At 33.0% G+C, this 13,788-nt stretch overlaps 2 protein-coding genes across 2 annotated transcripts; one reads left to right on the top strand and one right to left on the bottom strand.

Moving 5' to 3' along the window:
• Positions 1-4,449: 4,449 nt before the first annotated feature.
• On the top strand, positions 4,450-7,200 carry LOC123655285 (putative methyltransferase C9orf114). The gene is made up of 3 exons (XM_045591097.1): positions 4,450-5,219; positions 5,698-5,970; positions 6,799-7,200. The coding sequence occupies exons 1-3, from the start codon at positions 4,666-4,668 to the stop codon at positions 7,181-7,183; spliced, it is 1,212 nt and encodes a 403-aa protein (XP_045447053.1). The 5' UTR covers positions 4,450-4,665; the 3' UTR covers positions 7,184-7,200.
• Positions 7,197-12,776, bottom strand: LOC123655286 (ribulose-phosphate 3-epimerase). Its single transcript, XM_045591099.1, has 4 exons — positions 12,276-12,776; positions 12,027-12,134; positions 11,676-11,897; positions 7,197-7,417 (listed from the first exon to the last, which is right to left on the bottom strand). Exons 1-4 carry the CDS (start codon positions 12,510-12,512, stop codon positions 7,295-7,297), a joined length of 690 nt encoding a protein of 229 aa, XP_045447055.1. The 5' UTR covers positions 12,513-12,776; the 3' UTR covers positions 7,197-7,294.
• Positions 12,777-13,788: the final 1,012 nt, after the last annotated feature.

The raw sequence follows: 13,788 nt of genomic DNA, 5'->3' as shown, positions 1-13,788 counted from the left end.
CCTCGTGACTTGATATTGTGGGATAGAAGCCTCGTAGTTATTTGCGGATAGAATAGGATTATGGACAAATAAATTTGCTAGATCAGCCGACAAAAAATCTACAGAAATCCTATTTCTGCCTAGGTTTTTAATGCCTCCGTTAACAATTCCATTTATGGAGTTCTTATGAAGGAACTGTGCGAAATTGAGAAGGCGAATGGATGGACCAGATTTTTGCACAGATTCCAATTTGGAAATATGAACAGAAAAGGGACCTTTATCATCCTGATTATAAGCAACTTTATTACCTGTGAAATCTGGATCAGTATAAGTGTCTTGCACAGAGGCAGACGGAGGAGAGGCTTTCTTTACACTTTCAGCATCAGGATCCATTGACAAGTGCCTTTTATTGCCGCCAACGCCGCCACCTCCCCCATCAGGAGGAGGTGAAGCGTCCCACTCCATATTAGAGACTACCACTTATTACATAAAATAAAAACAGCACTACTATTCAAAACAAACCGGCACAGTATACAAAATTCAACAATAAACACAAAAATTTCCACAAAATAATAGGAAAGATACACTAGCACGTGTTGACTCTCACCTACCCTCCTAAACCTCTTCCGAGAATCCGATATTTTAAAAAATATCAACAGCCCTAACTTGACATTTCAAATTATATGTTTTTGTTAGTCTGTGGCTCTGTGCATAACCACGGTCTTATACACGAATCACTGACCTAGTTTTCTAAAATAAATAAATAAATAAAATAAATAAATAAATCAATGTTCAAAAAAAAAAAAAAAAATAATAGACGGCAATCTCATCACTACTTGGTCAAAAACTATTCACGATTATTTTAAATAAAGTTTGATTTTGATTATTTCATTAACATTTTTGTTTTCAGTAAGTTTTTTAAAGGAGTTCTAAAAGAATTATATACTTTTTAATTGAATCATCTTACCCAGATGATAGTGATGATGATGATTTATCGAGTACTCCGAGTTTAAATCAATCAATTAGTTCATTAACAAGTGACATATTTATTGACAGTTGTAATGCGGGCAACATGAGCGACACCCATAGATAAATTTTTCTTTAATCATTGGCGACACCGCAAGCTCGCCAGAGACCACGGAGGTTACCGGCTCGTTATCTATGAACTGTCAATTTTGAATATAAAAAAAATTAGATTTAAAAAAGAAAGGAACTGTCGATTGTCGAATGATACGTTTATTATTCTTTGTCATTAAAACTGTAAAAAACATTATTTTGAAAACATTATTTGTGGTTTGATTTTTATCGACTACACAATATATTATATGATAATGAAACAGATGAGTTATTTGAGCCATTGATAAAATATTTGATGACAGATTGTCGAAAGCAAAGTATAGAAAATTATCTCGAATGTAGTAAAAGTTTGGACTGATGCTGAATTTAAAGAAAATTTTCGATTATATTGACTGCATACCATCTGATATGTACGAATTTTAAGAACTCATATTCTTGAGATTTAGCTATTTATAAGATATAGGATATATGAAGTTTACTAATATTTATTATGGTGGGCCCGGATCTTTAAATGATGCTCGAGTTTTACGAAGATCACCTTTATATGAAGAATCTCACAAAATATTTTTCGACAATTAAACATTACTAACGAAAATATAGTCCTAGTTTTCCAATTACAGCACTAAAGCGCATTATGCGGTATAATGCTCAAAGTTGTATGTTTCAACAATTTTTTTACAGCAATTCTTCCATAATTCTTCGCACAATCGAGTACCTACATAGATTATACACTTATATACTGGATCGAGCACATTCAACTATTCAAGTATGACAGTAACCTACCCCACCCCAGCCTGCAAAATAATGATATTTGTAATAAAAAAAATACTAATTGATAGATTTTGAATTGCTCAATTCAACTACGTTGTCCTTTTAAATTGCTCACCTCAAATTATATAATTAAAAATCAAAATTAAAAAAAAAATCAAATATTTTCAAACTCCTATATCTTTCGATGTATACAATATTTTAAATTGCTCAAAGTGTTAAAAAACTGCTCAAGTTGCATTTATAATTGCTCAAGTATAGTTTGAAACAGATCCACTTCCCTTAATTTTTAAATAAATATAAATAGTTTGAACAAATAAAATATTGATATTTGTAAAAAAAAAAAAAAAATACTAATCGATACATTTTCAATAGCTCAATTCAACTACGTTGTCCTTTTAAATTGCTCACCTCAAATTATTTAATTACAAATCAAAAAAGTCGTTGAAAAATATTCTTTTATCAATATTTCCAAACTCCTGTATCTTTTGATGTATACAATATTTTAAATTGCTCAACGTGTTAAAACCCTGCTGAAGTTGCATTTATAATTGCTCAAGTACAGATTTGAACAGCTTCACTTTCCTTAATTTTTAAATAAATATATAAAGTTGGAACAAATTTAACGTTTATATCGATAAAGTGAGCGCTGCAGATGCGCATAGACAATGATGGGAAGCCAAAAAAATTGCGCATATTCGTAATAAAAAGATGCTAATCGTTCGATTTTCAATAGCTCAATTCAACTACGTTGGCCTTTTAAATTGCTCACTTCAAATTATTTAATTAAAAATCAAAAAAGTCGTTGAAAAAAATTAATTTATCAATATTTTCAAACTCCTATATCTTTTGATGTATACAATATTTTAAATTGCTCAACGTGTCAAAACCCTGCTGAAGTTGCATTTATAATTGCTCAAGTACAGATTTGAACAGCTCCACTTTCCTTAATTTTTAAATATATATAAATTGTTTGAACAAATAAAATAATGATATTTGTAAAAAAAAAATACTAATCGATACATTTTCAATAGCTCAATTCAACTACGTTATCCTTTAAAATTGCTCACCTCAAATTATTTAATTATAAATCAAAAAAGTCGTTGAAAAAATTCATTTATCAATATTTTCAAACTCCTATATCTTTTGATGTATACAATATTTTAAATTGCTCAACGTGTTAAAACCCTGCTGAAGTTGCATCTATAATTGCTCAAATACAGTTTTAAACAGCTCCGCTTTCCTTAATTTTTAAATAAATATAAATAGTTTGAACAAATTTATCGTTTATATCATAAGACAGGTGTACGCTGCGCGTGCGCATAGACAATGATGCGAAGCCAAAAAATTGCGGATATTCGTAATAAAAAAGATACTAATCGATAGATTTTCAATAGCTCAATTCAACTACGTTGTCCTTTTAAATTGCTCACCTCAAATTATTTAATTACAAATCAAAAAAGTCGTTGAAAAATATTCTTTTATCAATATTTTCAAACTTCTATATTTTTTGATGTATACAATATTTTAAATTGCTCAACGTGTTAAAACCCTGCTCAAGTTGCATTTATATCAAGTTGCATTTTTTTTTTTACAAATATCATTATTTTATTTGTTCAAACTATTTATATTTATTTAAAAATTAAGGAAAGCGGAGCTGTTTAAAACTGTATTTGAGCAATTATAGATGCAACTTCAGCAGGGTTTTAACACGTTGAGCAATTTAAAATATTGTATACATCAAAAGATACAGGAGTTTGGAAATATTGATAAAAGAATATTTTTCAACGACTTTTTTGATTTGTAATTAAATAATTTGAGGTGAGCAATTTTAAAGGATAACGTAGTTGAATTGAGCTATTGAAAATGTATCGATTAGTATTTTTTTTTTTTTTACAAATATCATTATTTTATTTGTTCAAACAATTTATATATATTTAAAAATTAAGGAAAGTGGAGCTGTTCAAATCTGTACTTGAGCAATTATAAATGCAACTTCAGCAGGTTTTTGACACGTTGAGCAATTTAAAATATTGTATACATCAAAAGATATAGGAGTTTGAAAATATTGATAAATTAATTTTTTTCAACGACTTTTTTGATTTTTAATTAAATAATTTGAAGTGAGCAATTTAAAAGGCCAACGTAGTTGAATTGAGCTATTGAAAATCGAACGATTAGCATCTTTTTATTACGAATATCCGCAATTTTTTGGCTTCCCATCATTGTCTATGCGCATCTGCAGCGCTCACTTTATCGATATAAACGTTAAATTTGTTCCAACTTTATATATTTATTTAAAAATTAAGGAAAGTGGATCTGTTCCAAACTATACTTGAGCAATTATAAATGCAACTTGAGCAATTTTTTAACACTTTGAGCAATTTAAAATATTGTATACATCGAAAGATGAGTTTGAAAATATTTGATTTTTTTTTTAATTTTGATTTTTAATTATATAATTTGAGGTGAGCAATTTAAAAGGACAACGTAGTTGAATTGAGCAATTCAAAATCTATCAATTAGTATTTTTTTTATTACAAATATCATTATTTTGCAGGCTGGGGTGGGGTAGGTATGACAGTAGCGATCATGGAGCATAGAGAGAATTTCTCTATGCTCCATGGTAGCGATTATATACTCATGATACCTATACTCTTTGGTAGCGAATTAGCGATCTGTCATTTTATACACTTGCACTAATCTGTGACTCTTATATAGATACTCTTTGACTTTAGTTTTCACGTGTATTTTTGTAGTTTTGTAATGTGTATTGTTTTTATATATATATAATAGTTACATGTGAATTTTTTTTAAGTAAAATAATTGAGTGTCACAATTATGTCTTTATCGACGGCATCAACAAAACCACCAGGGAAAAGTTGGCGTGAAATTAATCAAGAGCGGAAAGCTTTCAAACGACAGAGAAATGAGGAAAAAATTGTGAAAAGAGCGAAGAGGTTAGCAACTGAGAAGAACGCAGAGATAAAACAAAAAGAAGAAATTGAAAAAGAAAAAAAATATGCTGAAATATCAACTGTTAGCATAGCTGTTCCGGGATCCATATTAGAAAATGCTCAATCGGCTGAATTGCGTACATATTTAGCTGGACAAATTGCCCGAGCTGCGTGCGTTTTTTGTGTGGACGAAATCATAGTTTATGATGATATTGGGGAGAAGTTGAACACTAAAAAGTCAAAACTCGAAGATATTGATGGTGTTAAAGTGGCCCGCAAAAGTTGTGTACAATTGGCGAGAATATTGCAATATTTAGAATGTCCCCAATACTTAAGAAAGCACTTCTTTCCAATTCATAAAGATTTAGAGTTTGCAGGGTTATTGAATCCATTAGATGCGCCTCATCATTTACGCATGACAAATGATTTTAAATTCAGGTATACATGTTCCTTTTTGGATTATGGTATTCGGATGTTTAATAAAATCCCACAAACAATTTTGGAATTGTCTCAACATAAATTTAAAGTTTTTATTTAAAAAAAAATTTAATAGATAAAGATTCGGTGCAGGATTACATAGTTAATAGAGATGTGTGGACTTAGTGATGCTGTATTTTATGCAACATGTTATTAATTTTGTACTAAAACACATATTATATATTATTTTTCAAAAAAGTAACTGCGGAGTTTCTTTCCGATTCTTCTCTTCAGAATCTACATTCCGGATCGGTGGTAGCTTTACTTATACAAAAATAATAATTTATTTTTAGTTTTAATTTGTAAAATGATGATTAGAAACTGCTCTTGGGGCCTATTTGAATAAAGCTGTTTTTGATTTTGTTTATTACTGTTATACTTGACAAATTATTATTGTTATGGTCATCATATTTATAAAATATATACATTAATATTTTAGAGAAGGAATAACAATGAACAAGAAAGTGAAACCAGGTAAAGGTTCACAAGTCAATGTGGGATTATTACAAGATGTCTCTACGGATAAACTATTAAATCCGGGTATCAGAGTAACAGTTAGAATGCTGCCGCCTTCAGAAGGGAGTAAGAAGTTGAAGGGAAAAATTGTTAGTCTTGCAACACCGAGGGCTGAGACTGGTGTATACTGGGGATACACCGTGAGAATTGCAAGTAGCCTTAGTCAAGTTTTTACCCAGTGCCCTTATAAAGATGGGTACGTTTTATTGATAACATTTACTTTTATTTTAATATGTTAAACTAGCTTTCCGCTTATAGTTTTGCCCATTTGGATTATAAGATTTGGTCGGTTTTGTTTTCTCCTATTAAAATATAAGCCTATGTCACTTAGTGATCATGTAGCTTTCTTGTGATGAAAAATTTTCAAAATTGATCCAGTAGTTTTTAGGTCATTTATTACAAATAATAAACTACAAATGTCTCGTCTTCTTAACAAGAGTATAAATTAGCTGTCTTGCAAACTGTCAAAAGAGGCAAGGTTAAATAGTCATTAAGTTTGCTTCATTTTTCAAATTTCATTATTTTTTCAGTCCCTATGCCGCCACTGTCAGTAATAAAAAAAAAATCGCACTTGCTTCAGCCTGTAATATCCCACTACTGGGCATAGGCCTCTTTCCCCATGTAGGAGAAGGATCAAAGCTTAATCCACCACGCTGCTCCAATGCGGGTTGGTGGATATATTCCCTACTATGAGTAACAATCGCTATCAGGTGTACATGATAACAACCGGGACCGACAGCTTAACGTGCTCTCCAAGGCACAGTGGGGAGACCCACTAGGACTGCACAAACACCCAGACCACGGCAAACACCTGTATGGCCAATACAAATGTTTGTCATGTGCGGGGATCGAACCCGCAACCGCCAGCGCAACAGGTACAATCCATGGCTGTGACTGTTGCGCCAACGCAACGTCAAAAAAAAAAAAATCCTGTAAAAACTTTCAAGTTATGGGGGGGAACAACAGAAATGGAGATTATTTTTATATATAGAGATAATATTTAAAATTTTAATTTGTTTTGCAGATATGATTTAACAATAGGTACATCTGACAAAGGAACTCCTATTGATAATTTGCCTTCAAACGAAATCACATACAATCATGCCTTAATTGTATTTGGTGGTTTGCATGGTATTGAAGCAGCCCTTGAGAGTGATGAGCAATTACAAGTGGAAGAGGCCAGCTTGCTGTTTAATCATTACATCAACGTTTTACCTAATCAGGGTTCAAGAACAATAAGAACTGAGGAAGCTATTCTCATAGCTATGTCGAGTCTGAGAACAAAATTGAAGGCTAATAATGAGCCTATGGTACTTAAAGAAAGCGGCCTAGCAGTTAGCTCTACGTTCCCAAATCAGTCTGGCAACAATGGTGTAAATAATAAAATAGATTTAAGTAGATTTGACTAATAAAACATATAAATCCATGCCATTGTTTTATTTTTACAAAAGTAAAAAGTGTTTGGAAGACCAGTTACATTTTTTATGAACAAGTAACCCTTAAACTACAAAATTGTCATTTCAGTAGGTTAAATGTTTTTTCTCAATAGCTTGTTGAACTGTTTCTCGTAATAATTTAATTGTTGAAGCTTGATCTTGTGCTCCTATCACAGCTGTACCAGATACTATCATATTAGCACCAGCCTAAAAATAAAACCCTTGCATTAGACAAAATAATAACATAACATAACTTGAAAACAGAGCAATATCTTTCTTCTTAATATGTAAGTTTTTATTAATTTATAAAAAAGTTAACAGAATAAAATCAATGATATTAATTTTATTATTATTATTATTTTTATATAATTACAGATATTCTTATCTACTACTAATTTTTTTTGTTGTTGTTACAAAAAGTAAATTTTTATTAATAACATCTGTGTTTAATATCAATAATGGAGATTGTGGTTGTTGCAAGTTTCGTAAGTTCTAGCGCGGCTATTTTTCTGTTTAATATATTGATACCTTTCTGTCGTAAAACCTCTGTCCCATTGTGTTTTTGTTGTGTGATTGTCATTCTGTAAGTATATATATATTTGTGTAGTTTTTACTTGTTCTAAAGTGGATGATGAACCGCCAGATCCTGGTGAAGCTTATACGAGTACGACAGTTTCAGTGGATTTGAATGGATCTAACAGAAAAGCGGCCTGAATTGGATATTTATCTCCAGGCCAAAAAAAATCGTCGTCTTCCGCCCTTGAAACACCATCTATTCAATTGACTTACGTTCATCCGGACTATGATAAAGGAAAAAACAAGTAAGTACTTGTCAAATGATGTTGTTCCTTTCGTGGCCCACGTATCTAGACATTAAACAGTAGTAAACACAGGTGTAGTCCTACGTCCAATACAATTCGGTCACTTTCTTTATAAAAATAATATCAATAATGTTGTGGTGGATGGTATTAAAAGAGTTGGACGCAACCGTGTATCAATAGAATTTAAGACAGCTGAACACGCCAATGCTTTCTTAGACCACTAACTGCTGGTGGATAAATGTAAGCAATCCCAGTATTAAGCGTTTCCCGAATGGGAATTATTCGAGAAGTACCTGTAGAGTGGTCTATGGAAGAACTGGTGGAAAATATTGAAGTCCCTAATGATGTTGGAAAAGTTGTCCGGGCCCGGAGATTGAGCCGAAAATCATATAATAAAAATAATATTTTCATTAGGATCCCTACACAAACAGTAGTTTTAACTTTCTCTGGACAAAAATTTCCTCCTCGTATATTTTGTTATTTTACTTCTTCACCGGTTGAAACCTACATTCTGCCAACAATCCAATGTAATAATTGTTGTCGATTTGGTCATGTAAAGGCTCAGTATAGATCAAAACCGAGGTACTTCAAATGTTCACAAATGCACGAGGGCAAGACATGCTCTGTCCAATTCCTGTCCTGTTTATTTTGGTCTGGTGCGCATGCAGCAAATGATAATCCTGTCCTGAGCACTCTAGACAAAAAGCAATAAAATTAGTTAGTAGGAAAGTGTTTCATACCTTGAAGCCTCTGCTAGATTCCCACAGGTACGTAGATCATTTGCTGACACAGCTAGGAATACGCCTCTTATATCTAACCCTATTAATACACAATATTCTCCTACTTCTACTTCATATAGAAAAACTACATTTACCCCACTCCGTCCAATCGCACCTGCTAGCCCAGGTTATGACAGACAAGCGCATTAAAAATATAGTCCAACTCCCTATTTCATCCCTACCTGCTGGGTGTGCTTTCCCACAAGAGAATATTTCCCTAATGATAAATTTTTGGAACTACTAACTTTTATTCTCATTAGTATGATTTCCCGATTCAGTGACACCGGGCTACCGAACAATATTCGTAAAAACCTATCTCAGCTGTCTTTATTATTGCAAAATATCCCTGAATCTAATCCAGTGGAACTGCCGTAGCATAAGGAATAAAAAACACGATTTTACATATATCTTAAAAAAATATAATCCGTCGATTGTTGCCGTCCAGGAGACCTGGTTAAGGCCTGGTACCTTTTTAGGTTACCCAGCTACGCTTGTCTTCGGGACGACAGAAGTGATGGTAAGACTGGAACAGCCATTTTAATCTCTAGAAAATGTACATACTCATTCATCCCTACATCTCATAGTGATAGTCTCAATGTTGTTGTTGTATGTGTTTTAAATGTTTCATTTATATCTGTATATATTCCTGTCCCCTCATCATCTGTGTTGTCTGAATTTTCCTCAATTTTATCCTCCTTAACCCCACCTATAGTTGTTTTAGGTGATTTTAATTGTCATGCCCTACTTTTACTACACTTATTTGATGAATACAACCTCGTTGTACGTAATGATGGTTTTCCCACACGCAGGGTTTCACCTTTCCAGAATCCAAAGAGTGTTGTCGACTTTTCTTTAAACTTCTGTAACATCTCAGCCCAATTTTCATGGTCGATTCTCAGTGACTCTTTTGGCAGTGACCATTTTCCTATTCTAATTTCATCATAGTCAAACTCCTTCTCCTTCTATGATTAATTATCCATCCAGACAATCATTTAAATTGGCTAACGCAGATTGGTCTCAGTTTGCCAACTTAACTGATCAACAAATCCGTCAAATTCCAAGTCAAAAATGTTCACGTGCTTTACTCAGATTTTAAAAACGTTTTGTTAAATAGTGCGAAAAAAAAGGGCTCCTATTAAAAAAAAAGACGCATATATTGAATCTCTTCCCCACCATGGTGGGACTCCGAATGCACAAATGCTTGTAGGCGGCGTAAAGAGGCAGAATGCTTGTATTCGGTATCTATGAGCTTAGAAAACTACCCGAATTACAAACATATTGCAGCACAGGTAAAAAGGTTACTTGCTCAAAAGAAAAAGAGTTGTTGGCTTGTGTTTTGTGAAAGCTTGTCTCCTTCTTCTCATCCCTCATTAGTTTGGCGAAATATTAAAAAATTCCGTGGTTCTTTTTCCCCTGATGATAGCCCTATGATTAATGACATTTCGCTTTGGTTAGATTCCTTCTCTCAGAAGTTGGCTCCTGCATCAGCTCCATCTTTGGAGGAATGTAGCGATTTTTTAAGTTCGCCGCGTACTCCCCTCAGTGAATTTGATGACCCCTTCTCGCTGGAGGAGTTTCAATTGGTTTTAAATTCCTAAAGGACTCTTCACCCGGTGTCGATTCTTTTGTGGTAAGAAGTGGCCTGGAAACACAGAGGACATGTCTAAATTTTTTAAATTTCATTTTTCCATCGGAAATTCTTCCAGAGGATGGGGGACTCAAATCATTAAACCTATCTTAAAGCCGGGAAAGCTTGGTAATGACCCCTCTTCTTAACGCCGAATTGCTCTATCATCAACCTTGGCAAAAATTTTAGGGCACTTCATTAAAAATAGGCTTGGGTGGATTGTAGAGAACAATGGCATTCTTTCCACGACTCAGTTCAGTTTTCGGAAAGGTGGCAGTATAGTCAGTAGCCTCAGTATATCACTGATATCCGCACTGCCTTCTCAAAAAACGAATCATTGGTGGGAGTGTTCCTTGACGTGTCGTCCGCCTACGATGATGTGCTTATTCTGGTGCTTAAGCAATAGATGCTTCATTTGAGTCTTCCTGTGAAGATAGTAAATTACGTCTGCAATTACTTGTTAACCCTTTCTATTATAGTTAATTATCAAAATTCCATCTTCCCCCCCTAGGAAAGTTTGGAAAGGTCTTCCGCAAGGTTCGGTACTTAGCCCTCTTTTATATAATATTTATACTAATGACCTTGACCTTTCAGTTCTTTCTGCAATTCTTTGCAATATGCGGACGATGTGACATTGTACATTTCTGGCACGGAATGCTTTAATCGACTTAATTCCTCTATTTATTATTTATAAGTGTGGTTGGATAGACATGGTTTATCCATATCTACCGAAAAAAGTAGTGTGGTGGTGTTCTCTAGGAAGAGATCTATACCTATTGTAATAATAGTTTCAGACAACCAAGTTTTCCCGGTTAGGAATAGTGTTAAATTTTTAGGAGTATACCTTGACTCAAAAATGACTGGCTCTCAACATGTCAATCATATTCTAAATAAGTCAGAAAATAATGTCAATATTCTTCGCTCACTTTCTGGAGTGTGGTGGGGCTCTCATCCTTGTGTGCTTTTATTGTAGAAAATAACATTAGACTATACCTACTAACCTTTGTTGTGTTTTGTTTTATCTGTTCCTCTCAATATCAGTTTAAAAAAATCTTTTTTATTTTTATTTAACTAGTGCTTCCACAAATCTTGATAAATAGCAAAGTCAGCCTTGTCAATGTATCAAATGAACAACAGACACTCACCGAACATTGAAGCATCTATTCTGATACTGCCAATTCTGTAAGGGTGCTAAAGCCAAAGAAGAAAAACATTAAATAATGAACTTTAAAACTTACATCAGCACAACAACTGATAGTGGAAGGTCCAACTCCACCATCAACTTCAATATCCAACAAGGGGTAATGTTCCCTAAGGTATTTTACTTTTTCCATTTGATCCACCATAAACTTTTGTCCACCAAATCCAGGCTCTACTGTCATTATCAACACCATATCTGATATAGAAATATATTTTTCTACTATTTGCACACTTGTACCCGGTTTGATTGCAACTCCAACCTATAAGAAAAGTATTTTGAAAAGATTTTCATAAAATACTGCACTAAGAAATAATTGATATATACTCATATATTATAACATATTATTTAAGTTGGGGAAGAAGGGATACTTTCAACTTGATAACTATACCTTCATTCCATTTTCTTTTATCTTTCTGCACACATCTTCAACATTTCTCACTGGTTCAATATGAAATGTATATTGGTTTACTCCGGCATTGGCCATAGGTACTATCCACTGAAATAATTTAAATGTATATATTTAATTTATTGAATTAACTAGTTTTCTTTTTCAAATTTTAAATATATGTGATACTATTTTGTGTCTATCACTTAAGCAAACTTAGTAATATTAAGAAGTAGAATAGTAATATTTTACCTGCTCTGGACTTGATACCATCATATGGGTTTCGAAAAAAGCATTTTTAATTTTGTTGCGAAGGCACTTTACTACTGGATGACCAAATGTTAGATTTGGAACAAATTGCCCATCCATTACGTCTAAATGTAAGTAATCTGCACCATTATCTAGTAACTTTTGAGATTCTTCATATAAACAGGATAGATCAGCATTAAGAATGCTTGGTCCAATTAAAGCTTTTAAGTGGCGACTCATCTTAATAGTGCTTTTTAATAACAATATTTAAAGATTTTGGTACAGTAGAAAAATTTGATATTTAAATTTATTGACAATTACTTAAATCGAAATAGGTATAGTTGATAGTTTCGACGATTTTGAATACCGATGAATGATACTGTATCTACGATAGTTGTTAGTTTTCCCTATGAAGGTAAAGGTTATCCCAGTTTATAAGTGTATAATCTATGAGGTTATCCTTATCACAATAGTTTGATGTTAATTCATGTTTATACCATAGTACTCTGTGGTTGTTATCACATGGTTATCACGTTGTTATCAAGTTGTTATGACGAGCAGTAGGTACCAGTGTTGCCAACTTTATTTTTCAGAAGATCGTACCATATGGCATATACTAGAAAAGATCGTATTTAGGCAAAGAGCAACACGGAGGGGAGTAGCCATGTACAGGCGTTCCCCTCTGTCAAGGTATAAGGCCAAATGGCCATATGCATACAATAAAACTAGTTGCAGCCGCACTGATCACTAGACTAAATCTAGATGCGCGATTGAATCAACGTCCTTCAAAAATGCCAAATTGTTCTGTTTTTTTGCTGCAAAAAAATATCCGCCACGTCAAATTTACTAAAACATGACGTTAGCTTTCATACGTAAATATTTTTTAATCAAATTATTACTTGTATACTTCTTTTAAACCTTTTTTAAACTTAAAAATTACATATATTATCGGTCGTGTTCACTCGATTTGTTTACCAACACAGGCCGCTCGCCCTCATATAATATGCAGATCGGTCGAGCGACTGATCGGAGTCTATTTCCGAAAAGTCACTGTCGCCGAGCGATAGTGTTGTTACTGGTTTGTTTGTAGATGGTTAATATGGATGGATAAAACGGCAAAGGCAAAAGAGCAGACAGACAATTTTGAGATTTTGATTTATTTAAAATATTATATTGCTAGCTTTTTTTAATAAACATAGTTATATAATAAAATTGCATTAAATTAAATATAATACACGTATTATGAGTATTAATACATTTTACTAGAATTACTTAATATGAACTTCGACCATAATGTTTTATATAAAAATTTGGCAGGTTTTCTAAAAATCCAAATTTAAGGGATACATGGAAAAAAATTGTAATAAAAGATTAACCTGGACGCCCACAAAAAATAGTGTAATTTGTTCAGATCATATCAATACCACTAACTTTCAAGTGTTGGCGAACAATAGAAGGATTAGTCGAGGGCACCAAACCAACACTAACGCCACACTGTTTTTGTCCCGTAAGTTTT

Source organism: Melitaea cinxia, chromosome 7 (genome assembly GCF_905220565.1).
Source record: "Melitaea cinxia chromosome 7, ilMelCinx1.1, whole genome shotgun sequence".
Lineage (NCBI taxonomy): Eukaryota > Metazoa > Arthropoda > Insecta > Lepidoptera > Nymphalidae > Melitaea > Melitaea cinxia.
The sequence above is the reverse complement of the archived record's forward strand: the minus strand, read 5'-3'. Positions and strand labels throughout refer to the sequence as shown.

What these genes read in the sequence shown, in the direction of transcription:
- LOC123655285 (XM_045591097.1), top strand. Translation starts at nt 4,666, where the DNA reads ATGTCTTTATCGACGGCATCAACAAAACCACCAGGGAAAAGTTGGCGT. An exon ending in ACAAATGATTTTAAATTCAG is followed by an intron (nt 5,220 to 5,697) that starts GTATACATGTTC and finishes TTAATATTTTAG; the next exon opens with AGAAGGAATAACAATGAACA. An exon ending in CAGTGCCCTTATAAAGATGG is followed by an intron (nt 5,971 to 6,798) that starts GTACGTTTTATT and finishes TTTGTTTTGCAG; the next exon opens with ATATGATTTAACAATAGGTA.
- LOC123655286 (XM_045591099.1), bottom strand. Translation starts at nt 12,512, where the DNA reads ATGAGTCGCCACTTAAAAGCTTTAATTGGACCAAGCATTCTTAATGCT. An exon ending in TAAAAGAAAATGGAATGAAG is followed by an intron (nt 11,898 to 12,026) that starts GTATAGTTATCA and finishes CTTTTCTTATAG; the next exon opens with GTTGGAGTTGCAATCAAACC. An exon ending in CTATCAGTTGTTGTGCTGAT is followed by an intron (nt 7,418 to 11,675) that starts GTAAGTTTTAAA and finishes TTTTATTTTTAG; the next exon opens with GCTGGTGCTAATATGATAGT.